Source organism: Astyanax mexicanus, chromosome 1 (genome assembly GCF_023375975.1).
Source record: "Astyanax mexicanus isolate ESR-SI-001 chromosome 1, AstMex3_surface, whole genome shotgun sequence".
NCBI classification, from domain to species: Eukaryota; Metazoa; Chordata; class Actinopteri; order Characiformes; family Acestrorhamphidae; genus Astyanax; species Astyanax mexicanus.
The window spans coordinates 71,812,162-71,837,788 of record NC_064408.1 but is presented as its reverse complement, the minus strand read 5'-3'; the positions used below and the strand labels follow the sequence as shown (position 1 = coordinate 71,837,788).

At 37.4% G+C, this 25,627-nt stretch overlaps 1 protein-coding gene across 1 annotated transcript; it reads left to right on the top strand.

The window, feature by feature from the left end:
* The first annotated feature begins 1,974 nt into the window (after positions 1-1,974).
* Positions 1,975-24,054, top strand: mmut (methylmalonyl CoA mutase). The gene is made up of 13 exons (XM_007229716.3): positions 1,975-2,059; positions 3,669-4,113; positions 6,225-6,592; positions 6,699-6,856; positions 7,367-7,538; positions 7,879-8,127; positions 10,305-10,416; positions 12,824-12,939; positions 14,946-15,061; positions 15,485-15,616; positions 15,866-16,013; positions 18,501-18,668; positions 23,032-24,054. The coding sequence occupies exons 2-13, from the start codon at positions 3,702-3,704 to the stop codon at positions 23,158-23,160; spliced, it is 2,280 nt and encodes a 759-aa protein (XP_007229778.2). The 5' UTR covers positions 1,975-2,059; positions 3,669-3,701; the 3' UTR covers positions 23,161-24,054.
* The last annotated feature ends 1,573 nt before the right edge of the window (positions 24,055-25,627 follow it).

Genomic DNA, 25,627 nt, shown 5'->3' with positions numbered 1-25,627 from the left:
AAACTTTTCCCGCTGTGTTCTCAGAATTAAAGAGGTATAGCGAGAGATCAAATGTTACTGGGTGAAATAGTAATAGACACACAGTTTATCAGCATGATTACTGTATTTTAAATCCTCTGAATTCACAGCAACACCTGCACTCATCTCTGCATTTCATCCACCGAGGTAAACATGTTCCCCTGAACTCCTAAAGTAAACGTCAAGCAAAATGACATGATACATCTACAACAATATTGTAATAACTTAACTTTGTTTAATAAGTGTTTGATAACTGCTTGCCACGTCTGCATTGTATAATTTGATTTAATCTGCTTTATTAGGTCTACAAAAAAACTGCAGGACAGTTTAAAAGTTCCACAGGACAGTTAAAAAACTCCACGGTACAGTTAAAAAGTTCCACAGGACAGTTAAAGGGCTTCGCAGGACAGTTAAAAGCTCCACAGGACAGTTAAAAAGCTCCACAGGACAGTTAAAGGGCTTCGCAGGACAGTTAAAAAGCTCCACGGTACAGTTAAAAGGCTTCGCAGGACAGTCGTTGAGCTTCTCAGGCCAGTTAAAGAGCTCCGCAGGACAGCAGGCGAGTGTCGCGGGACAGTACGTGAGTGTCGCGAGACAGTACGTGAGTGTCGCGAGACAGTACGTGAGTGTCGCGAGACAGTACGTGAGTGTCGCGAGACAGTACCTGAGTGTCGCGGGACAGTAGGTGGGTGTCGCGAGACAGTACGTGGGTGTCGCGAGACAGCAGCAACAGGACAGGGACAGTTTTTGCTCTTACTGCCTCTCGGAAAACTTCTAGAACCCATCATACAAGAAATCTTACAGGAGGATTACCCGGTACGAGCACAGGGACTGTTTATTTTAAGTGTGTGAGATATCTGTGTAGTTTGAGTTGGTTTTAGAGTCATAGTGCTGCAGTGAATTATGTTTATTAACAGTTTACAGTAGTCATGGGAAACCGAGCCTTTCTAAAGCACTGAAATCTTTTTCCTAACTGTACCGAAAAAAGGTTAATCACTCGGAGCTTCATAAACACAGTGAACAATAGCGGCATCTGGTGGCCAAAACCTGAAAGTGCTTTTGTGTGTTTAGTGGACGAGGGGCTTTTTTTCTCACAGCTTTTAAAACTGTGTAATAACATAACATTTGAGGTTTAAATAAAAACAAAAATGATAAAACTAAATGGCAGAATACTTTGATGTCTCGATATTTTAATGCATTACATTAAAATACATTACACAGTAATGTATTTTAATATGAATTTTAATATATAATTAATTCAGAATGTATCAGAGGGAAGCATGAAGTGCTGTAAGATTTTCCGGGAAAACTGACAGTGCACTGATATTGTTTTCCCAGAAAATCTTACAGCACTTCATGCTTCCCTCTGCTGACAACTTTTACAGAGATGCAGATTTTATTTTCGAGCAGGACTTGGCACACTGCCGACACTGCCAATAGTATCAGTTGGTCTTATATAAAAATCAAATTTTCTGAGACACTGATTTTGGGATTTCATTAAATGTAAGCCATAATCATCAACAGTAAAATAAATAAATGCTTAAAATAGATCACTCTGAGTGTAATACATCTATATACTAGAGGTTTACATTTTGAACTGAATTACTGAAATAAAATTACAGTTTATTTAAGATAATTGTTTACTAAACTACAAACTATGTACTGTTTTTTGTGTAAAAATATTATGTCCCTAAAAATCCACTGTTTTATGTTTTTTTTTTTTAATGGGAATTTAATGTATTTATTTATGGTGGAAAATTGAACATGCACATGGAGTAGGACACACTGCCCCCTGCTGGACCCGTGAGGACTTGCCCCTGTCTCTCTCTGTATCACACGGAACTGTTTCATAGCAGCTCAGAATCACCCGTACCAGCACAGGGTACACAGAGGGGCGGGACCCTCTCTGATTGGCGGTCGGTTTGTAGGCGGCAGAGTCGGCGGGCTCTCTGATTGGTGTATTGTGAGTTGTTGTCGTAGGTGATTGGCTGGGATAACAGAATACTGACAGTACGGTTGGAGCATAAGGGAAGCTCGCAAGGTCAGGAATTATTTTATATTCAGTATTATTACGCTTCTGTCTCTGCCTCTATCACTCCTTTATATTTCCTCTTTTACTCCTCTCTAATCCTCTATCTACTAGTCTCATATTCTCTCTGTAACCAGGTGAAACAGTGTGTTCGGTAGTGTTTAGTTGCATGTGAGTTGTGTGATTGTACCTGGAGAGGGAGCTCAATCCTGTTCAACAACAGCAGCAGCGCCCTGTGTGCTCAGGTGTAGCTCTGCCTTAGGTTTGATACAATATCAGGCTATGCTCTTCTGAGCTTCTGGATTTTTAACGTCTACAGTTGCATCCAGTCACAGGACCATCGTTGAGGTTATGATGTCAGTTACTGAAAACATCACCACACTGTCTCATCTCAGAAGTGTTGGATGACTCCATAACTACAGAGAACATAGTTCCACTGCTTTACATTTCCACAGTGTAGAGTACAGTACTATTTTTAAATGTTTTTTTTTCCTACATTGTCAGTGAATACTGAATTCATCCAGACTACGAAGGAACACTTAAGGAATCATGCAGTAACTTAAAAATGTTAAACAAACTAAAATCTCTACTCTGTGAAGCATTTAACTGCTGTTAACTTGTGGTTTCTGAAGCTGGTAACTCTTGCTCTCCCTTTCCTGGGCCAGTCCTGGTGACTCCATAACGTTTTTAATGGTATTTATAAATACACTTGAGGATTTGAAGTTCAAAACGTTTTCTTACATTTCTTAAAGTAATATTTGTCCTTATGTAGTTGAGTAGTTCTTGGCATACTATGGATTAGAACATTACTCAAATAGAGCTATTTACTGTATACCAACTCTACCTCTTCACAACTTTACAACTGATGCTCTCAAACACATTAAAAGTAAATAACTTAACAAGTTCAGCACAACTGTTCAGCACCCCTCATAAAGCTGACTGAGAAAATACCAAGATGTGCAAAGCTGTCATCTAAGCAAGAGGTGCTGCTTTAAAGAATCTAAAATATAAAACACGTTCTGAGTTGTTTAACACTTTTTGTTTGCTGTTTTTCTTCAGAGTCTGGATGACTTTAGTAGTAATCTACTGTAAAGAAAATGTTAAAATATTGAAAAAACACTGAATTTAAAGTGTATTCCAACTTTTGTACTATGTCAAAGCTTTTGGCCTAAACTGTCACATGGGATTCAAGTTAAAACTCAGTTGTACTAGTAACAATTCTGTTTACCTCTACAAAATCTGTTCAATGCATCTGTTCAATTTTTTCTTGTAGGAATTCAAATTACTACAAAATGTTACTCATAATATGGTCTAGATCTATAGAACAATGCTGATTAGTCATATAATATAAATATAAATATAATGACAGTCTCACTCACTCTTATGTAATTACGTTTGTGCTAGTAAAAAATCTATTGAAGATATCTGCACTTATTTTGTACCAGTAGAAATTTCACATCTTATTACTGTAAGTCTGGTAAGTGGTAAAGTGATTGGTAGTTTTAGGTATCAGAAAATTAGTGGTGAAATATATAGGAGTCATAAATTGCTTAACAGAAAAGTGTCTGGTACAAAAAAAAAATTCAGATGTGAAATGTAATGTTATTTCCTTCATCCACAGGCGTCTCATGAGTGACTAAGTGTGTCTGGCAAAATGTTGACCGCAGGAAAGACGTGCTCGTCTCTGGCAGCTAGACGGCTGCTGGGTGCGTACAGCTCTGTTTGTCCCGTACTGGATCAGCAGTGCCGTTCCCAACGTTTCCACACAGCAGTTCCACGCAGAGATGAGGTGCAGCTGCATGAGGCCTGGGCTGCTCTGGCCAAGAAGCAGCTTAAAGGAAAGAACCCAGAGGACTTGATCTGGCGCACTCCAGAGGGCATCTCCATCAAGCCCGTCTACACACAGACGGACACGGCTGCAGTCGCTGATGAGTTGCCTGGTGTCTTTCCTTACACCAGAGGGCCCTATCCCACCATGTACACCTTCAGACCCTGGACCATCAGACAGTACGCCGGCTTCAGCACAGTGGAGGAGAGCAACAAGTTCTACAGAGACAATATTAAAGGTATGAGAAGAAATGAGATCACAGCCAAGGAGCTGTATTGCCAGAGTAAAACAAATAAAGCCATCAAACAGTGAAAAAAAGCCATGCAGACAGTTTATTTGATGGCAGGGTTACTCTCAGTTCAATCTAGCAGGCTTGTTCTTGGCTTTAGTCGGTAGAGTTAATGGAGTAACAATCTATAGTGATGAAAATAACGGATAAATTTCGTGCAAACCACAGCAAGACACATTTTTTGCCTGCTGGATGAGATCTGCTTTCAAAACACTTTTTGTATAAACACATGTAGGTGCTGCAGGCATATGTCATGCCTATACAAAAAGCTGTCTATATGGTACAGTGAACATTTTACAACATCTACAGACCACAGTTTTAGATTCTAGATAACAGACAACAAACAGTTTCAGGTTGGTGACAAAGACTAACAAAGAGTGTGCTAGCTTTAACCCATTCAGTCATTATTGCTAAAGGACAGTCTTGCTGTTTTGGATCATGCGCTGATGTAGATGATTTATTATTTTCCTGTTAACTGCAGGGCAGAGGGTGGCTGATATATTGCGCATCACATGGACTGCTTTTTGAAACCTTATACTGCTTGTATTGTCTATTATTACACACTATATGTAGTATAGCCTACTACAAATGAATCTGTATTGTAAGTTGTAGCTGATACTAGCAAGTAACAGCCCCGGTTAGCAGCGCTAGCCAGCCGAGGTTAGCAATGCTGGAAAGAATTTACAGAAACTCATTTGTAATACTGCACTGGCTTTAAATTAAAGGATTTTAAGTATGCCTTATGGTCAGACAAATACAGTAAGCTTGTGTTGCTTTATAAAGATACATTGTAAGTGATTTGTAGTTTACTTAAACAGAGCTTTTCTGTCAGATATGATTGCCAGTTCTCCATTACTACATTTTTGAAACTGAAGTAAATGGCAGTTCTACAGTGCCACAGCTGTGAATAGCGTCACTCTACAGTTTGGAGAATGCAATTTTGTCATAGTTTTATTTACTCTAAAAACTAATGTAACAATAAATACTTTAAACATTGGAGTTGATGGAATTAAACAAATCCTCATGCTGGCTTGAGGTGTCAAGGAGAAATCTGGAACCATGCTTTGTTCTTTAGACTAGCTCCCAAGATAACAACTATGCTACTTTTTTAAAAAAGCACACATAAAAAAGACACTCAAACTAATTGTAATTTTCCTAAAAATTGACAGTGCGCCTTATAATCGAGTGCGCCTTATGTATTCTACAGGTCAGGTTGTAAGAAGCAGTAAAGCCACTCAGCTGCCTCAGTGTAGCGCTATCGGGCAGCCTTTACTAGCGCTAACCGGGGCTGCTAGCGCTGCTAACCCCGGCTGGCTAATGCTGATAACAAGAGCTAGCGCTCGCTTTTGGACAATACTGAAATTCTAAGCTTACTGTAAACAAACGGAAGCGCTTTACTCACCCAAATAAACAGTTTTCAGGAGAGAAATCTGTGTAAATTAACATCCAGCAATTACAGTTCTGTTTACTTAAGTTCTCCCATCTTTCCCATTAGGAAGGAAATATGGTGACACCCTTGCTAACTTCAAGTATGCAGTCTTACTAGTGTTACCTGATGCGCCTTATAATTCGGTGCGCCTTATGTGTATATAGTCCACATTTTTTAAAATATATTTTACTTAAATCTGTTCTGATGATGTGATACAGAACTTATTGCTGAGGTAAATGGTTTTAAATTCTGTGCTTACATGTCTAAAACCTTTGCATGGTACAGTAAACAGCTTATATGTATTTAGTTCAGTTTCTTTAAAATGTATCTATGCAGTGCTTTTTATAACGATTATCACAGAAAGTGAGTGACTGTTGGACTCAGGCTTAGTCTTAATGGGAAGGTCAATTTAGGTTCTAGAGTCATAAGCACAGCTATGCAATGTGAGAGTATGAATCAAAGACTAATATATAGAGACAGAAAGTACTGTTCACTGATACTGCAGTCTTTGCTTGAGGCAGTTCTTATGTTTTTCTGAGAACTGAAACAGTAAATACAAAAATAAATACTCTGCTTCAATATGAGTTTGCAAATTCCGTTGCCTATTTGTGATGCACTCTTTCTCTTATAGCGGGCCAGCAGGGCCTGTCTGTGGCCTTTGACCTGCCCACACACAGGGGATATGACTCAGACAATCCCAGAGTTCATGGCGATGTGGGTATGGCAGGTGTGGCAATCGACACTGTGGAGGACATGAAGATGCTGTTTGATGGAATTCCACTGGAGAGGATGTCTGTTTCTATGACCATGAATGGGGCAGTGATTCCCATCCTGGCCATGTTCATAGTAACTGGTGAGGAGCAGGGTGTGGATAAGGCCAAGCTGACAGGAACCATCCAGAACGACATCCTGAAAGAGTTTATGGTCCGAAACACTTACATCTTCCCTCCAGAGCCCTCCATGCATGCCATTGCTGACATATTTGCCTATACATCCAAGGTATGGAGTGAACTTTGCATAATTGTATTATTACTTTTTGATTCACCTCATGTTAGTTTTTTACAAACTGTTTTTCTCAGCTGTCCGTGTAAATGTCCTCCCTCAGAACATGCCCAAATTCAACTCCATCTCAATCAGTGGCTACCATTTGCAAGAGGCTGGTGCTGATGCAATCTTGGAACTGGCCTACACTATTGCTAATGGACTAGAGTACTGCAGAACTGGCCTAAAGGCTGGCCTCACCATTGACGAGTTTGCACCCAGGTTAGTTTGGACTTATGGCTTATAGGAGGTTTAAACTGTCATATTTACATTAAGGTAATCCAATTTGCACTATATATCCATACTATTGTAAACATCTAGTTGTCCAACAATTTTTAATTAAGGGGCTTAACATATTCTCTTCAGTTTAAATTAGAGCTAGCCAACAGGTAATCTGAGCTTCAGTAAGGATGCCAACCAAAGCTGGGTAACTTACTCTATTATCTAGCATACAAGAAACCGTTATTTTGGACACTGAAACACATACATTTACTGATCAGTTACAGAGTAAGCTTATCATTGCTTGCCACTGTGTGTCAATCTGGCAACCTGCGTGAGCTTTGCATTTGTGGAGGTGCAGGTGGGACAGAAAAGTAAAAAAAAAATCCAGTGTTTGGAATTTGGACTCCTTTATCTATTTCACACACTCGCTCACATTTGTTACTGATTTTCCCTTTATAAGTGCCCTTTGATGCTCTTTTTATGTTAATAAGGAATTTGCTTGTCCCCTAGGTTATCGTTCTTCTGGGGCATTGGGATGAACTTTTACATGGAGATAGCCAAAATGAGAGCAGCACGGCGTCTCTGGGCAACTCTGATTAAAGAAAAGTTCCAGCCGAAGAACTCCAAATCTCTTCTGTTAAGGACTCACTGTCAGACTTCAGGGTGGTCCCTGACTGAGCAGGTCAGTCTGAATCTGCTTACTCACTGCAGGATGTCTGTCGCTTTTGTTTTTAGTTAACAAGATTTAGGGTGTCTGAGACAAGCATGTCACTCTGGGTCATCTAAGGTAAGTCACAGTGTGTGTAATTTTGTCCTGTTTAGCACATCTACTTTCCTAATTAAGTAACGGAACAATACGCAGTGTCCTGACAATACCCCATGCATAACCAGTACATGCACTGCAGTTCTCAGCCTTTACAATTGAGTTAAAAACAGAGACAGTGGCACAACATTGTATTTAATGCGCTAAAGCACGAAATTTCATTTCATACTTGATGATAGTTTGATTTGATTAACTGCAGGACCCCTACAACAACGTGATCCGGACGGTAATTGAGGCCATGGCTGCAGTCTTTGGAGGCACACAGTCTCTACACACAAACTCGTTCGATGAGGCGCTGGGTCTTCCAACCGTCAAGAGTGCTCGCATCGCCCGCAACACCCAGATCATCATTCAAGAGGAGTCCGGGATCCCAAAAGTGGCCGACCCCTGGGGTGGTTCATACATGATGGAGGCTCTCACTAGTGATGTGTACAATTCAGCCATGAAGGTCAGCTTAGAAGAGTAGCACTCAGGGTTCAGTGAGAAACTTATATTTGCAGTTTTACATAATGCATGATATACCGTCACTCTTGGTCAATATCTTGTGTGTTCTTTTCACTTTTTGATAAAAAGAGATACAAGTTTTTTTAAGCTCCACTAGGATAGCGATTTTGTGCTTGTGGGCTCCCCCTACAGTTGTAGAGTGTAATAAATATTTCAGGCGGATTAGTTTCTCTTTCTCGTTTTCTGGCTTTCACAGACATATTCGGTCTCTTTCCAGCTTCTGCCAGAGTGTCTGTATGTTAGTTTGTGAAAAATGAACCAGCAGTCCTTGTAGAAAGCAGGTCGCAGTTCTCGCAAGCGTTGGTCGCGGCCGCCTCAGAAAAATTACAGAGTCTGGTTTGAGCTCAGAGGAGCTCCGGCACAAACAAGAGAGCACCGCTATTCCTCCTATTACACCTCAATGCAGCGCTGCAGTGAGTTTCAAGCTGTAATTTTACTTCTTTAAAAATATCAAAAATCAAGGAAATCCTACCTAATGCTGTTGTAAGTCAAAGTGATAATGTGCAGAAATATCCAAGTATACTCACATGCCATATGTCATAGAATAGGCAACCGACAAACTAATACTGATCTATTGAAAGGAGAAGTGGGATTTGTAATTAAAAAACACATCTTCACTGCTCTATAATCCATTGGCGATGTTCTTTATACCACTGCATGTGACTGTTTGCAGTGCTTGGTTTGGTGATGTAAGACTTGGATGCAGCTGCTTAATTATGGAAACCTACTCCATGAAGCTCTCTATGCACTGTTCTTGAACAAAATTTGAGTTCCTCGTAAAGTTTGTAGTGTTGAAAGTTGGCAATCTCTGCACGCTATGCTCCTCAGCATCTGCTGACCCTGCTTTGTCATTTTTTGTGACCTGCCATTTTGGCTGAGTTGCTGTTGTTCCCATTTACTTTCAATTCATTATAATACATAATATATAATTAATTATAATATTTAGTAGCAACCAAAATTTCAGTGACAGGTGGCATTCTGGAATTCCTAAACTCTTGAGAGCAAACCATTCTCTCACTAATGTTTGTAAAAGCAGTCTGCATGCCTGTATAATTTAATTATTTTTAAAGGTGAGTGAATACTTTTGGCAACATAGTATAAAAGTATAGCATTTTATAAAGTTGAAGACCACTGCACTGACCTGTGGGATTGTGTCACTTAATTGCACAGTCAATTCTTGCCAGACATCACAGGTTGCGATTATTACAGCCCACCATGCACTGTTCACTATGCACACTTTTGGATACTGTTGGTTGAGGAATGGTAAGTCTGATATTTGATTATTGACATTGCCTTGCCATGGGCAAGCTGCCCAATGTTCAGTTTTACTCACAAGATAACACCTCACAGCTGTCTCCTGAGGTAATACTTTATAATCAATTTACATACTGCTATCCCATGACTTTTGGCATGTTAGTGTATTGTTGCAATCAGACAAAAAAAAACTGTATGTCCATTTTCCCTGCTTACTTTTAGTATGGCTTTGACTTTGGCAGTTGTTCATCATGTTATCAACATTTGGATGATGAATGGAGAACATAAATATACCTACATTACTTCCATTGAAAGTTAAAAGGTTTCTTTTCTTTACATGTAACATTTTTAAAATCATTTTAAATATTTTATTTCTCCCAATTTACAAGGCCAATTACCCATTCCACTCGTTAGGACTTCCCCTATCACTGATGCCGAACACAAGAAGGGTGAAGACTAGTGCATGCCTCCTCCGATACTCTTTTTGAGCTGCTGCTGATGCAGCATTGATGAGTAGCATCACAGCGACTCGGTTCTGATACATCAGCTCACAGATGCCTTGTGCTGATCTACATCACCCTTTGGAGTGATGTGGGGAGAGCGCGCCATCTACCCACTCAGAGAGAGCTAGGCCAATTGTGCTCTCTCAGGGCTCCTGCAGCTGATGACAAGCTACATAAACAGGATTTGAACTGGCAATCTCCTGAACATAGACAAGTTTTTAGCTTGACAGTGATATGAAAGTATTAATCTTGCTGAATGTAGTCTTTTGTTTGAAATCTGCACTGTGTCTAATTTCTTCTTCTTTGATTTGTTGTATAATGGTTTATAACCCATTCAAATTTGTGTTTTCCTCACTTTAATCAGTTCATTGAAGAGATTGAGGACATGGGAGGAATGGCTCGAGCCGTGGCTGAGGGAATCCCCAAACTGCGTATAGAGGAGTGTGCTGCACGTAGACAAGCTCGCATTGATTCAGGTACAGAAATCAAATATACTCACAAATACCTGGCCTGTTCAGAATTTTCCTCCACTTCCTTTGCTTCTGTCTTTCTTAAATAGACACTTTTGGACATGAAGTGCACAGTACCAGTAAATACACCTTCTCTTTCACACCTTTTTCGTTATTACTTTGTTTAATTTATTTTCTATACTGTATATTAATAATATTAAAGATATAACAATTACGGGACACATGGAATTACATAGTAAACAAAAAAGTGTTTGCCCTCCACAACCCCCTGACTTAAACCCAACTGAGATGAGTGATTTACGCTGAGCTGGATCTTCACAGCGTGAAGGAAAAACACCAAATATTGTGTACCACCTCCAGAAACTCCTTCTGAAAAAAAAAAGATGCTGAAAAAACTATACCAGGTGACTCTCCCTCATGAAGACACTGAGAAAATACCAAGATTGTGGAAATCTTTCAAACCTAAATCATAAAAAGAAAGAAAACACTTTAAATAAGAGGAGGTGTGTCCTAACCTTTACTGTATGTGCAATGAAAACGGTTGATCTATAGTTAACTATTCCTTTATACAAGAAACCTTCCATGAAGCATCTCATATACAAATACAAGCTCTAGATATAAAACAATCCAAATGTTTTAATAGAAGAATTACGTAAAAAAAAACGCAGATTCATGTTACAGCTGGAGGTAGATCAACAGTGGAATGTACTGTACTCTTGCCCTGTCCTCAAATCAGAGTCACCTCCATTGCAGTCAGAGGGACGGTCTTGAGGCTGTAAATGATTGAGGAACCATTCACAGATGAATGGGCACTCGGGCACTTGTCACACAGGTGCCCTCGGAGGACATAAATCATTCAGTGGAGCGGAACGCACAGCCTCTATATTTTATAGCTGTTCTTCCAGCTGCTTTTCAAATACATCATTTTAGGGTTTGACAGCATTGATATAGTATGATGGATATTTTGTGTGTGGTAAATGCTTAGGTTGTCTTTCAATTGTATCTGTTACTGCCAAAATGTAATGCAAATTTCATGAAGCACCTAGTGATGGGTGCAAAGTATCCAAATTGAATCTACATAGAGTAGTATAATTATATATCCTGTTCAGCACAAGGATCTATTCCTCTGACCCAAAGCTAATCTTCCAAACTTCCAAAGTGACTGATATTACTATTAATAGCCTGGATTTGTAAAGAAGCTATAGAAGGTGAGAAGGGGTCCAGAAATGTTTGTTTTGTGTCCAAGCTGATTAGTGAATAATTTTAAACAAACAAGCGTTGGCACAATTTTTTTAAATTAAATAGCTCTGAAACTCTGAAAGCAAAAAAATGTTTCTCCAGCAGGCCACCTTTACTTTTCTGTTTAACAGAAATTGTTGAGGATTTCACTTTTTCATTCCTGCACATGGCAGTAGTTAAATAGCCCACCTCCGTTCACCTCCAGCATTCTGAAATACAGCCAGTTCTCCCAAGAGACTTACAGTGCTAGGGATATGGGGCATAGCATTATCCAGGCAATGAAATAGCTATTTTTAAATATTAACACGGACAAAGTATTCATTACGTATGTCTTTTAAGGGATATTACTGGATTATTTCATTAATGATGTGGCAAATGAAGGTTGGTTGTACATAGACTAGAGTTTGGAGTCCTACAAAACCAGCAAATCTTATTAAAAAGTTAGAATCTTATAAAAAGTTATAAGTGATATTATTGTAGCATTTCGAAGTAATGCGGTTTTGCATAAACTAGATTTTGGAGTCCTATAAAAAATGGTTATCATATGACACATTAAAGAACCCTTTACATACTATTAGGAAAAGTGTACATTTGGTTTTGCATGAACCAGAATTTGACATACTGAATCATTGTTAATTTCTGGAAACCACAAAGCATTTCTCCCTAGGGCAGTCTGATGGCTAGCACCTTCCCTGCCTAAATGACCATATTTGACAAGGAGATATGTAAGAATCTTTAAGAACCTTCATGTAACATTGAAGTGTAACCGTTACAAAAAATAATTATTGCACACTTTCTGTAAATCCTATAGGCTTCATTTCACTTCTCAAATATCACTGTGTTCTTCTGCTATATGATATATTTACCTAAAACTGCTGATCTTAACAACCAATGATTACAAAGTAAAATCATAAAAATGAACAGGTTTGCCCAAACTTTTTAATACCACTGTATCTGAGAACATTTAAATCATGTAGATGTTATTTAAGCTTTAAAATAGTTCTCAAAAGGGAATAAGGTCCTCATTTTATAGTATAATGTGTAAAAAAAACCTTTCTGACATCCTGACATCTATTTTATAAATAATTCAGAACCATGATTTAGTACTATTGCTTTAGACCAAACGTTTCAAACAGTGCTAAACATTGATGTGTTCTGCTCCTTCCTCTGTAAGGTACTGAGGTCATTGTTGGAGTCAACAAGTATCGTCTGGAGAACGAAGAGACCGTGGATGTCCTGGCCATCGACAACACAATCGTCCGCAATAAGCAAATTGAAAAGCTTCAGAAGGTCAGAAACCTCTTGAGGTTCATTGATGAATAGAATTGTGTGTGAATAGAAGGATGTGCACTTATATAGTTGTTACATTCCTGCTAATGTAGTGTCTGAAATGACCTCGTCCACCATGATTCCATACAGCCTGGTTGCTGGAAGCCCTGTAGAGTTACCTAACCGTCAGGCTGCAGTCAGTCTTAGCGTGCAACAGTTCTCATGTGTATCCCCATGACTGGGGAACTAAGTCAGTCAGGAGGCCTCGAATGCGCAATAGACGTTTCAAGGCACATTGACGATTTTACAGTTTTAAATGATTGATTCTGACTCTTTTCATCAAACAGTGCATGACTTGTATGCTGCTAAAAAGACTGTTCTTGAACACGTCACTATTCAGTGCTTAGAAAAATAGCTTTCTACTGCTGCAAAGAGATTCCTAATGGAGTACTTTACTTTTAAAATATTATATTCAATGAAATGTTTTCTATGAGCATTATGGTAATAAGCCAAAAAAATGTCAATCTTAATCACTATCAACCAAAAATATTGCTATTAATGAATGTAACATATATTTAAAATGATTTATTTTTTAATGATTTATTTTTATGCCGCCCTAAGATCAAATATGAGATCACCTGATGAAAATAGCAAATACAATCTACAAGTTTGTTCTCCACCTGTGTTATGTTTCCATAGGATGCCAAAGCAGGGAATTTGTCTTTGGTTTCATCATAAAATAGACAATTAAATAACACATTTGCAGTTTAGCCCAACACAGGAAAAAGATCAATAATTAAGAATAAAACAAATAACAAATGTACATAACAGGTACAACAAATTAACGGCATTCTGTAAAGTCGGCCTGAAGCTAGAAACTTGTTGTGAAGAGGATGCAGCGGTCAAAAATTATTGATGTGGCTTTCCTAGATAGAGCTCTATTATAAAGAATATCTACTGATTTTTCCTGCTGGCCACCTTTAAAAAAATGCTAGACAGGGCATCATTCTTATAAGAGTCACTCAGAGCATGTGAATATATCTCCTCAATAGAAAACTTTACAATATGATTTCTGATAGTATTAGGAACAGAAGACCCACTCCATACTGAAACTAAGACCAGTGTGTTTCATGAAGCTCGATTATTAAAAAAAATATCTTACTCAGTTACACCAGTTTTAATCCAGTTAATTTTAGTGTGAAGGCAGTTTAATGATGCTGTGAATTTACTGTTTATCACATGTACATGCACAGTTTTTTTACTATTTTGTTAGTAAAATATTTGTTGTGTTTTCTTCTTTTATATACATTTGTCATTCTCAGGGTTGGATTCTACTACAAACATATAAAATTAACTTTAGTTTCAGTGAGTTTATTTTAAGCGCTTTCCCTGGTCATAGCCTACATAGCCCAACTAATGAACTTATTAGCAAGCACTTACTGAGTTAAACTAAGTGTGACAGTGCAGAGCAAAGGGTAGTGGGCCTACAGGACCAGGGTTGGGGAACACTGCCTTTACAGGATATTGCCAGAAATGGAAATAATGCTGAGAATTAGACTAATTAGGTAATACAACTAGTCACACTATTGTTTTAATTCATTTAATAAGGAACATAAATAAGTAACTTTAAATTAATATTTTTTTTTACAAAAATGTATTAAAAGATTGACCTTTTAAAGATTGACCTAGTTAATCTAACACATGTATTTATATGACCATCGTGATATAGACATAAATTTATGTGGATGTTCTCTTTAGTGCCCTGCAGGACATTCTGTGAAAACACACAGCACTTCTGAGAATTAAACAAAGTAGCTATATTAAGTCTGTTCTCTTAGGCAGCATACAACATTAAGGTAATGTTAAGGTATAAAGCACTTATGAGCTGGCAGAGATTACTTATTTTAAAACATTTGGGCAGGTGCTGCCATTTGTTTTATCATGATTCATCACTTGCCATTTTCACAACTGTGTCAATTGCCTGTGTTGCAGTGCTTTGATGGAGCTGCTCTGTGCTTTTATTGCAGGTGAGGGAGGGCAGAGATGCAGATGCAGCGAAGAGATGTCTTGCTGCTATAGAGCAATGTGCTCAGACCAGAAATGGCAACCTGCTGGAACTGGCTGTGCAGGCTGCACGAGCGAGGTCAGTCGCCCCTAATTAAGATCATTTATGTCAGGCCCTTAAAGCCCTTATGTCAAATTAGACACACCTACGTACATCTGTAAAGCAGCCCTTTGGACAAAATAATGACCTTTCATAATTGACTCACTGTCAGTAACGGTGAGTAATGCTGTAGAGGCACAAAGTAGTACAGCAGAGATATTATAGATTTCAACAAAATCACAGTAATAAATGAGGATTCTGGATCCATGTGTTGTCTAGAACGTGACTCATATTTATTCATTATTTATTAATCACAACTCATTTATACAAGCAGAGAAATTCTAGTCCATAATCTAAATTTGTGTTTAAATATAGAAAGAAAAAAAACAGTTCTGAATTTTTGTTATATTTCATATTGTATTGTATTGTAAAGATTTAAGGTTTTATTATTATGTTTTTCAGGTGTTCAGTGGGAGAGATCACGGACGCGATGAAAGCGGTTTTCGGAGAGCACAAAGCCAGCACGCGCATGGTGAGCGGTGCATACCGCAGCGAGTTTGGCGAGCATGAGGAAATTGCTCTGGCGCACAGCCGGTAAGAGGTGCAAGACAGCCCTCAAAAGCATGTTTGTCACTGAGGGCTTATCACCATTAAATCACCAGGGTGCTTTTAAGACACATTATGCCTTAAGTGTTGTGCAATTTGAAAGTGATTTTTAAAGGAGATGGCAAAGTGCTTAGTAGACACAACCTTTATTTATAAATGCCTCCGAAGGTTTTGAAGGCTTGATTATAAAGGCTGTGAGGATAGAGTAGCCTGTGTGTGATGTGTTTTCTTGTTCAGGGTTCTCCAATTCAAGAAACATGAGGGAAGGAATCCTCGCCTGCTGGTAGCCAAAATGGGACAGGATGGTCATGACAGGGGTGCAAAAGTCATCGCCACAGGGTTTGCGGATTTGGGATTTGATGTGGATATTGGGCCACTTTTCCAGGTGGGTTAAATAATAAAAATATTTAAATAATGCTATTGCAGCTAGACTACAAAAAGTCTTTGTTCCCTGATGATCATTGGTATCTGCTTTTAGCAAAAAATTTAGTGTTTTTCATGTTCTGTTAGAATATTTCAATTTGATTAAAGCCCTATTTTGATAAGTTTTACATAAGGAGGTGCGGTAAAGTCAATATTAGCAGATGTTTTCAGTAATTTTTCTGTCATCAAAATCACCATGTTAATCATTTTTACCAAACTGCACACTCCTGTGGAAGCTAAGACTCGGAAGTTTTAACCTCCGGTAAAAAAAAACAAGCGGTAAAAATGGTTAAACTGACCAGGTTGAACTAATTCCTTGAAAATGGGTAAATGTTCCACGAAACACTGTGGAAAAAAAGTTTTTAAGGCTTTTCTAAAAGACAGAGGAGCACAAAGAGCAGTTTTTAGTTTAAATTTGAATGGAATTTGGATAACTCCTTCAAGTCTGTGCTAAACTTCTGATGTACATCTGTGTACAAACCTCAAATCCAGAGAATGAGCTAAAGGCTAAATATGTCATATAATAAGAATGAATTACCGAACCTCAGTACTTAGAGCCTAACCTGTTGTAAAAGTTTAAGTTTCCTATTTGTTAAACTTTGTTACATAGAATTGTCTATGTACTCTGTGATCTTTTTGCCTAACCTAGCTGTGCTGCGTCTTCAACTGGCATACCTGCCATTCTCTAAAGCTCCACTGTTGATTTGTTTGTCCACAACACTGTTCCAGAACTTAGGCGGATCATGCCAAATTTGAGAAAATCATTTATGATCTCCTTTGTAATATTCTGCAATAAAACTTGATTTACCAATTATCAATACATGAATTACCATGCAGAAATGCACTGTGGCACTTGGAGTGTTGTTACTCACAGAAACTCACTTTACAGTCCTAAGTGATCTGAGTGATGTACTCTCAAGAGAGACATCTGGTTAGTGGTTAGTCAAGCCTCTACTCTGCTTTAATCCTTTTTGTTATTCGACCACTGTTGTGTTGTTTTGGCCTTGTGCTTAGGATCCATTTTTCTACTGGAAGAAGATATATTTCTATATTTATATTTTTGGCAAACTAAAGCAGATTAAAATGGAGCAGGGGCTTAGCAGCAAATTCTGGGCCCTGTACACTCTCAATATCAGTGGGCCCCTATCCTGCCAGTACACAAGGCACATGAGAAAAGAAAAAAAAAATCATGTTTTTCATGGGCCCCTCTACATACTCAGCTCGGGATAGACCCATCTATTTCATTAGTTTGACATGCATTCAAACAACTTTTACTGACATATATGACAGATATCCTTTGATGCGTTTTTTATTTCTTGATAAATGTGTCTTTCTAGCCATCCTCTCATACAGGTCAGTTATAAACAGAGTGCTGGATAGCACTGATAGCTTCAACTTAAATCCAGACATTAAACCTTGAATTTCTCTCAAAATGAAATTTTGGGTACTCTGTGCCTTCTTTCATAAGTCCTTTATATTGCTCTGACGCTTTTGTGGGTGTTTTGAGGAACAGCCATGTCTGGCATTGGCTGGTTTGACGCAGCACATATATGTCTTGCTGCTTATGAATTTAGTTGTAGTAAGAGGGCTGAGAGGAAAGCCATAGGAAGCCTGTTACAATGCATTTGTCAGAAAATGTGGCCTGGTTTTTATAGTAGATTCAAGGAAATGGGTTCAAAGGGATTTTGAAGAGTGATGTAGTACTGATGACTAATTGGTTCTCTGAACTGTAGCTCTTCAGGGTTCGCTTCAGTATATTTTCCTGCTGGTTTCTCATTACATTTCCACTGTGCACAATGCTCAAGTAAATCTTGAGTTCATCAACTGTTACAATTGCTCTTTGAATTTTATCCATTCCTACTTTGTGGAATGGATCCAAACATATAATTCTGAGTTAAGCTGCTGTTTCTCTGAATAAGACTAATCCTATTAGTTTATTCTTTCATATACAGTGAGCCTTTCACATATTCACAACCAGTAAGCCATCAAGCTACGATTAGAAAAACTATAAGAGCCTCTATGAATGGACTGCATACTGTTGTTATGAAGGCTATGGATGTCTCTCTTTTCTAGAATACTCTAAATCTTTTATTTATTGTTACCATCATGCTGAGCCAGCTGTGCTGTCGGTGGTCTTGTTAGTGAACCGGGAAAAGTGTTGATCCAGACGTATTTATGTTGGTGAACCTCAAAGAAAGGCAGTGAAAGAAATACTTGTCATTATGGCCAGACCGTGTCTATTAGCCACAGAAGACCTCTAACCCATCTTCTGACCCTTGTTTGTAATCCATGCTGCAGACAGAAGCTACACACCATGTTTTATATTCTTTAAATCACCTTTGACCTGAAGGTTTCTGTGTGTCTCTAAGTGAATATTATGGCAACAAAACCGCATTGTCGCTTCTCTCTCTTTCTTTGTACTCACTGTGTACCATTTCTACAATGGCAGACCCCGCTGGAGGTGGCTCAGCAGGCGGTGGATGCAGATGTGCACTGTGTGGGGGTCAGCACGCTGGCGGCTGGACACAAAACCCTCGTTCCCGAGCTCATCAAGGAACTGCGCAACCTAAATCGCCCAGACATTCTGGTTATCTGCGGAGGAGTCATCCCCCCACAGGTAAAGCCTGACCGCCTGACTAAGTATCACACAGAGCAGGAAAGCAGATCAGACAGTTAATTTAATTTCTGAATAACTGTGTTCTAGACGTGAATCATAAGGCAGCAGTTCACAAATTGCATTTCTCAGAATTATTGTAGGTTCTAGGAATTAGAAAATATTGTTCTTTTTGACATTTTCAAAAATACAAAAGTAAGAACTAACTAGTGACAAACATCTTCTCCAAGTATGAAACTGTTATTGAGAAAAAAAGGTTGAAATGCACCAGATTTGAGTGTATACCCAGTCACACAAGAGTGTATACACACATTAGGTTTTATATAATGTTAGGACGTATACATTGTTTATATTTATTATACATTATATTGTCACCTTAAAAATTTTTTAACTTTGTAGCTCAAATTTTGTCATTTTCAGTTTTTGTCACAGTTCCTGGCCTCCTTTATTTTTTTATGAATCTAATCTAATATATCTAATACGTTAAAGTATAACATAAGCAACAGAAAAAAAAAATGTCTTTGTCCTTTCAGCATTAAAGGATGTGGGTTTTATAAAAAGGACAAAATGACAGTTTAGTCAGATTCTCCAAAATGCCAAGGCAATTTGGCCATGAAATGCATTAAAAAAATCCACTGTTCCACACATGCTTAGTCACTGTCCATTATTTAAACAATTTGATTTTAAGGATCTCATTTTGTAGTTTAGTCATTCAGTCATATTTGGTAAATTTATATATATATATATATATATATATATATATATATATATATATATATATATATATATATATATATATATATATATATATATATATATATATTTTTTTTTTTTTAGCTCTTCAGCTGTGACTCATGTCCAGAACATATTACTTCAGAAATCAAGTTTCCAAAGAAAAAGAAAAAAAGATACCTGCACTGACAACCCACATTTTTCAGTATATAATTTATCCTTTATTTACTGCAGTAACAATCTCTATTCTTTTTTGGAGTCTAGATAGCCGAGCATATCTTTGAGGAATTAATTGAATTCAGCAACAAAACTAGATGACTAGATTAGGGAGTCATGTATAAGCATGTAAAAGCCGATATAACAGTAAATGCTCCTCTTCAAGTGCCTTCAGCTGATCCAATGACATTGTGTTAAAAACAAACCAGGCCCCACACCTGGAATTCCCAACAGTTGGAATTGTTTTATCGAGAACTTTGTTTTTCTCAAATTGTACTATATTGTGTTTTTTGGGCTATTAAGCACACCTGAATGTAACACAGAAACCTTTAATTAAATAGGCTGCATACACAAATAATGTTACGTACTGCAAACAGTTCTGCGTCATGGCTGGTTTAAAAAAATACAGTCTACCAGGAAAAGGCGAGAATAAAGTCGTAATATTAAAAGGGAAAGGTAGTTCAGATTTTGCCGTGGAGGCGTCGCTACCGGTATCCTAGCATATATTGCGCCTTCTACATCATCCTCTATTAATGTGTGTAATATAGATATAAATATAAATATATATATATATATATAAATATATATATATATATATATATATATATATATATATATATATATATATATATATATATATATTACACACATTAATAGAGGATGATGTAGAAGGCGCAATATATGCTAGGATACCGGTAGCGACGCCTCCACGGCATATATATATATATATATATATATATATATATATATATATATATATATATAATATATATATATATTCGACTTACTTGTCTGTGTAGCCTACTTAATGACACTGCTCACTTGATTTCCACAGCTGGTTATTTTTTTCCATGACTCCAGATATGTAATTCATTCATTACTCGCTTATTTTTTTATTGAGTGAGATGGAATGCTATGACGCAAGTGGTAGGACAATAGATTAGTCTCTGTGGACAAGCTGTAAATAGAGGTGGGGTACCTTCATTTTAATCATTCAATTGGTGTCCTTTAGAATCAATAGCAGACGCTAAAGTGCTGCATTCTCGTTAGTGCTGTCAGTCATTATAGGTCATTACGGTTAATTATGTATTGATTTCAGTATGTAGTAATATAGCTGATCAGATCGAACACACCAATTTAATGACCGCTTAAATTTACATCTGCCTAATGCATACAGTCTGTCATAATACAACTTAAAATCTTAAGATAGTAATGAAAATACAAATAAAAACATGGTGTTTCTTTAATTTTAAACATTAATTTCATTTCAGAAAAATGCCCAAAATATTTCAATTTGTTTTCTGGTAAACTTCATTTAGTTTGCTAATACATATTCAATCCTACATTCGGGAGCTGCAACATATTTCAAAATTAGTTGGGACAATAAAGCCCACTTTGTAATGTTGCTGTACCTTCTCACAACATTTAAATACTTTTGGCACAGAGAAGACTAAGCCACGTTCCCAATTTTAAATGCAAATATGTCTTAAGTTGTGTAACAGAACAGTATCATCGCTACTGCATTTTATTTATTATTATTAATTTTTTTTCTTCATTTTAAACTGTTTCACACGTTCTCTGTTTGGACCAATTGACAAACTGTATCTATAAACATAATTTTTAGTTTTCATATCTTTATTTGTTTCTTTTTACCTCAGTACTAGCCCTAAACTCACGTGTCTTAACTTTATTAGAATGTGCTGCAGCCCTGAAATGCAGAACTGGATGTATTTTAATAATTGAAATGTAGTTAAGCTGACATCACATGCAATATCTTGGTTTCTTACTGTTTGCAATGTAAAAGTAACAGTTAAAATAAATGTAAGAAACATTATTTTTTGGCAGAGTATTTTTTCAGTACTCTGATGACTTTTTTACTGTTTTGTGTTTGCAGAAGATGGCAGAAGATTGAAATGGGATTTTTAAACATGGGTAGATTTATAAACTTGAAGAAGTGCTGATCAAAGTTGTGGAGTTCCATCAGTAAAATATAGATAAGACGTGGTAGCATGCTCTGGAAGTTATTTTCAGAACATTGCTGCGTTTTGTTTTGTGAACATCTTTTTTTATTTTTATCAAACACCAAACATACTTTTAACTTATCAACAAATCCAAGAGTTGTTTTAGATACGACAACTGAAGCTGCTCTTTCAATTATACTTGCTATCGGCTGTCTGCTGAAAGTCATAGCCTGCACCTGTATAGTGTTCTGTTCTGTAGTCTTTTTCTTAGAGTGTGATTACAGGTATTGAGTGATCTCAGATGGATAGTGAGTGTGAAATGGAGTAAGTGAAAGCTGTAGTAATTAGAGTAGACGTGGAAATCTATAGCTGAGTAACTGGTTGATCGAGGTCGGCTTGCTTGCAGTGTGAAGAATTTCCCCTTGAGTGGGACAGAGAGAATGTTAAGCTAATGAGTACCTCACAGTTCCACTTCAGGGGACAGCAACATGGTTCTATTTACTGCGTTTTCTCCACTGGGTGGTTCTGAGCAGTATAACTGCTGCTACTGCCATCAACATTGTATAAATAGGGCTGTTTAAACAAGCTGTAAATATACAGCTAGAAGAAAATGATAAGTTGATTTTACCAAATTGAAAACCTCTGGAATATAATCAAGAGAAAGATGGATGATCACAAGCCATCAAACCAAGCTGATCTGCTTTATTTTTTGCACCAGGAGTGGCATACAGTTATCCAAAAGCAGTGTGTAAGTCTGGTGGAGGAGAACATGCCAAGATGCATAAAAACTGTGATTAAAAAACAGGGTTATTCCTCCAAATATTGATTTTCTGAACTCTTAAAACTTTATGAATATGAACTTGTTTTCTTTGCATTATTTGAGATCTGGAAGCTGCATTTTTTTTTTTTTTGTTATTTCAGCCTTTTTTCATTTTCAGCAAATAAATGCTCTAAATGACAATATTTTTATTTGGAATTTGGGAGAAATATTGTCCGTAGTTTATAGAATAAAAACAACAATGCTCATTTTACTCAAATATCTACATATAAATAGCAAAATCAGAGAAACTGATTCAGAAAATGAAGTGGCCTCTTAATTTTTTCCAGAGCTGTATGTAATTTAATTTATGCACACTTTAATTTACGCTTTATTGCTTTTTTTGCTTAGTGGTTAATGTGAGCATTAGAGGAAACACTGCAGTGTGACTGTAAATAAGTAAGTCTTTGATAGGTATAAAAAGTCTTTTCACATTTAACATTCTTTGGCTGTTCTTAATTTTATTAGCTGTGTATAAATAAAGCTGTTCATTATAGATCTAAAAAGCCTTCAGTGAAAGCACTCATTTTGCACATTACGCTTACAGATGTTTCATTTCGACTGTAATGTACTGGAGGGGGTATTTGGCACCATGGCAAAAACTGAGGTGACCATACTGTGTTTGTCTTTAATCCTGCAGGACTATGAGTTTCTGTACCAGAGTGGAGTTTGCTGTATCTTCGGTCCAGGAACAAGAATCCCTCAAGCAGCAGTGGAGGTCGTGGACAACATAGAGAAGAGTCTGGAAAAAAATCGTCAGGCTATGTAACTGAGAGATCTGGAACGTTTTACTGAGGGAGATTCTTCGTGGCAGTTTTTGGAATGTCATGGGGGAGGCATTTATCTTGGAACAAGATGTTGAAATTTGATGGCGCTATGGTTGTTAAGCGTTACTGTTTTTCTTTTTGAAATTCAGCTGTTAAATCAGACCACTGTAAGAGTTGAAGTGTTTCAGATTTGAGAATTGCAGCGCACATAAATCAACAGAGTGATGATAGTAACACTGCTGAATCATTTTCATAATGTTGGTTGTGGCTTCAGTTTAAGGTAAAGGTGATTTATAAAGGCTTTATAATGAGATTGTGCTCCATAATGATGCTTTGTACGCAGGGCTTGGGGGTCAACAACTGTGTGTCTGCTTTGTTCATATTGTGTTTTTTTTTTTCACTAATCCACCAAATCTATTTTGCTACATTGACTGGACCCCTCAATCTCATTCTCTATTGTTAGAAATTAGATGAATGATATGCATTTAAAAGATCCTACAATGTGGAATTTCATTAGAAGACTGTCGATTTCAATCTCAGTGCTCCTTTCCCTGCATGATGCATCTTACATTAGTAGTCCTCAATGATCTATAGTAGGTTTAATAAGTTTAATAAGACATTGGGCTGTTTCTGTGCAGTGTTGGGTTTGACAGCTGTGCCTTATGGGTGTTTTTAAGTTTTGTCTTTATCGTATTCGGCACTGTACATTGGCACAAATGTTTCAAGCACGTACTCCGCTGTTCTGCTTAAGTTTCTGGCACCTCCTGAGCTGGTTGTTGATGTTTAAGATACTAATATTAAACCCCTGCATTAAGAGAAAATGTGCAAAAAAATGTTTTGAATCATTCGTACCTCACACCTTGGTTCAGCCTAATCTTAATAAAGTCTGAGATTCACCTCATTGTTGTGTCATTTGAGTTGGAAGGAAAAAAAAAACAGCTTTAATTGGTCAGACCACAAGCTTTTTATGGCAACTGAAGGGATTTAAGCCTTACCTCTAATTCCCCTTTGAAAAGCTTTCAAAGGTCAATATCATTAGTACTGCTCATTTGGCAACCTCTGACATACCACCTTGATATTGATCGATTTGTCCATCAGCTAGATCTGACGTGTGAAATGCAAATGGATTGAGGTGATGACAAGGCAGTTATCCTGCAGGGTTGAAGATTTGTGGAAACACACTCTGTACTTCTTCCCCCCACACTCAGATCCATATGTGTTGTGGTGTGCTGTGAAACACAAGCAGTTATAATACACAATAACAAAAGCATTTCTTTCATTATCCACCAAAATAGGAAATTACAGTACTATAGATAATTATTATAATTAAAGATAATTATTAGTATTATAAATAATGTAAAAAGTACCAGTCAACAACTTGGGCACACCTTCTCATTCAATGGTTTTTCTGTATTTCTTTCTTCCATGCATGCTCTGCTTTGTAGATTTAAGGATTTTTAATAAGATTTAAAAAAAAATTAGTGAGCCAGAGTCTATCATGGATTCAAGGAGATTTTATTGTCATTCGCATCACATGTGGTACATGAGGTGGAACGAAATTGTGATCTCACGATCCAGTTTACACCCAAGAGCTGTTATTAAAATAGATATATAGATAAAATAAGATAACAAAATAACAAAATAAAATAATACAATAAATAATTGAATATACAAAAGAGATAAGATAAATACCCCAAAAAATAAATAGAGAGAGTAGACAGGTAGCAGCAACATGAAGTCCAGACTGCAAGTTTTGCTATAGCAGCATGATATGGAATTAGAGCAGTAAAAGTCCTTGTCCTTGTGTGTCAGTGCAGTGTGTTGTTAGGTGGAGTTTAAGAATCTTACAGCTTCTGGAATGAAGCTGTTTCTCAGTCTGGTCATTTTGCACTTGATGCTCCGCAGCCTCCGACCTGAGGGGAGCGGGACAAAAAGTGTGTGTGCTGGGTGGGTGGGATCCTTCTTGATGCAGGTGGCCCTTTTCAGAAGAGGTCCACCAATCTGTGAATAAATGCTTCTATAAATTATGTTACAATGCTGGAGATCTTTGTGTCCTCAGGCAGTGCTGCATTTAAAACAGGCTTGATTCTGTACTGGAAATCTCAGCATAGGTCTTTCTGTTTAATGTGCGGACAGGAGTTGTGTCAATAATAGTCAGGAACGCTTTAATGAAGCCTGCAAAAATAAAACTATTAGAGACCTCAGTCAAACCTTGGGATTAGAGCAACTGTGAAGAATGATATTAAGAATGAAGAATGTACTGATGTGCTGCTTTATCGTAAAGGGACTGGTAGGCCAAGGAAGGCGTTTGCTGAATGCTACAGATTTTTGAAAATCTTCTGCTAAGGCAACACAGGTGTTTTTCAGAGTTAAAAAATGTGACTTTCTTGAATAGCCCATACCTGTCAAATTTTAGATTAAAAAATAAGGGATATTTTCCTCTGTCCACTTAAAGTTGTCCCACCAGCC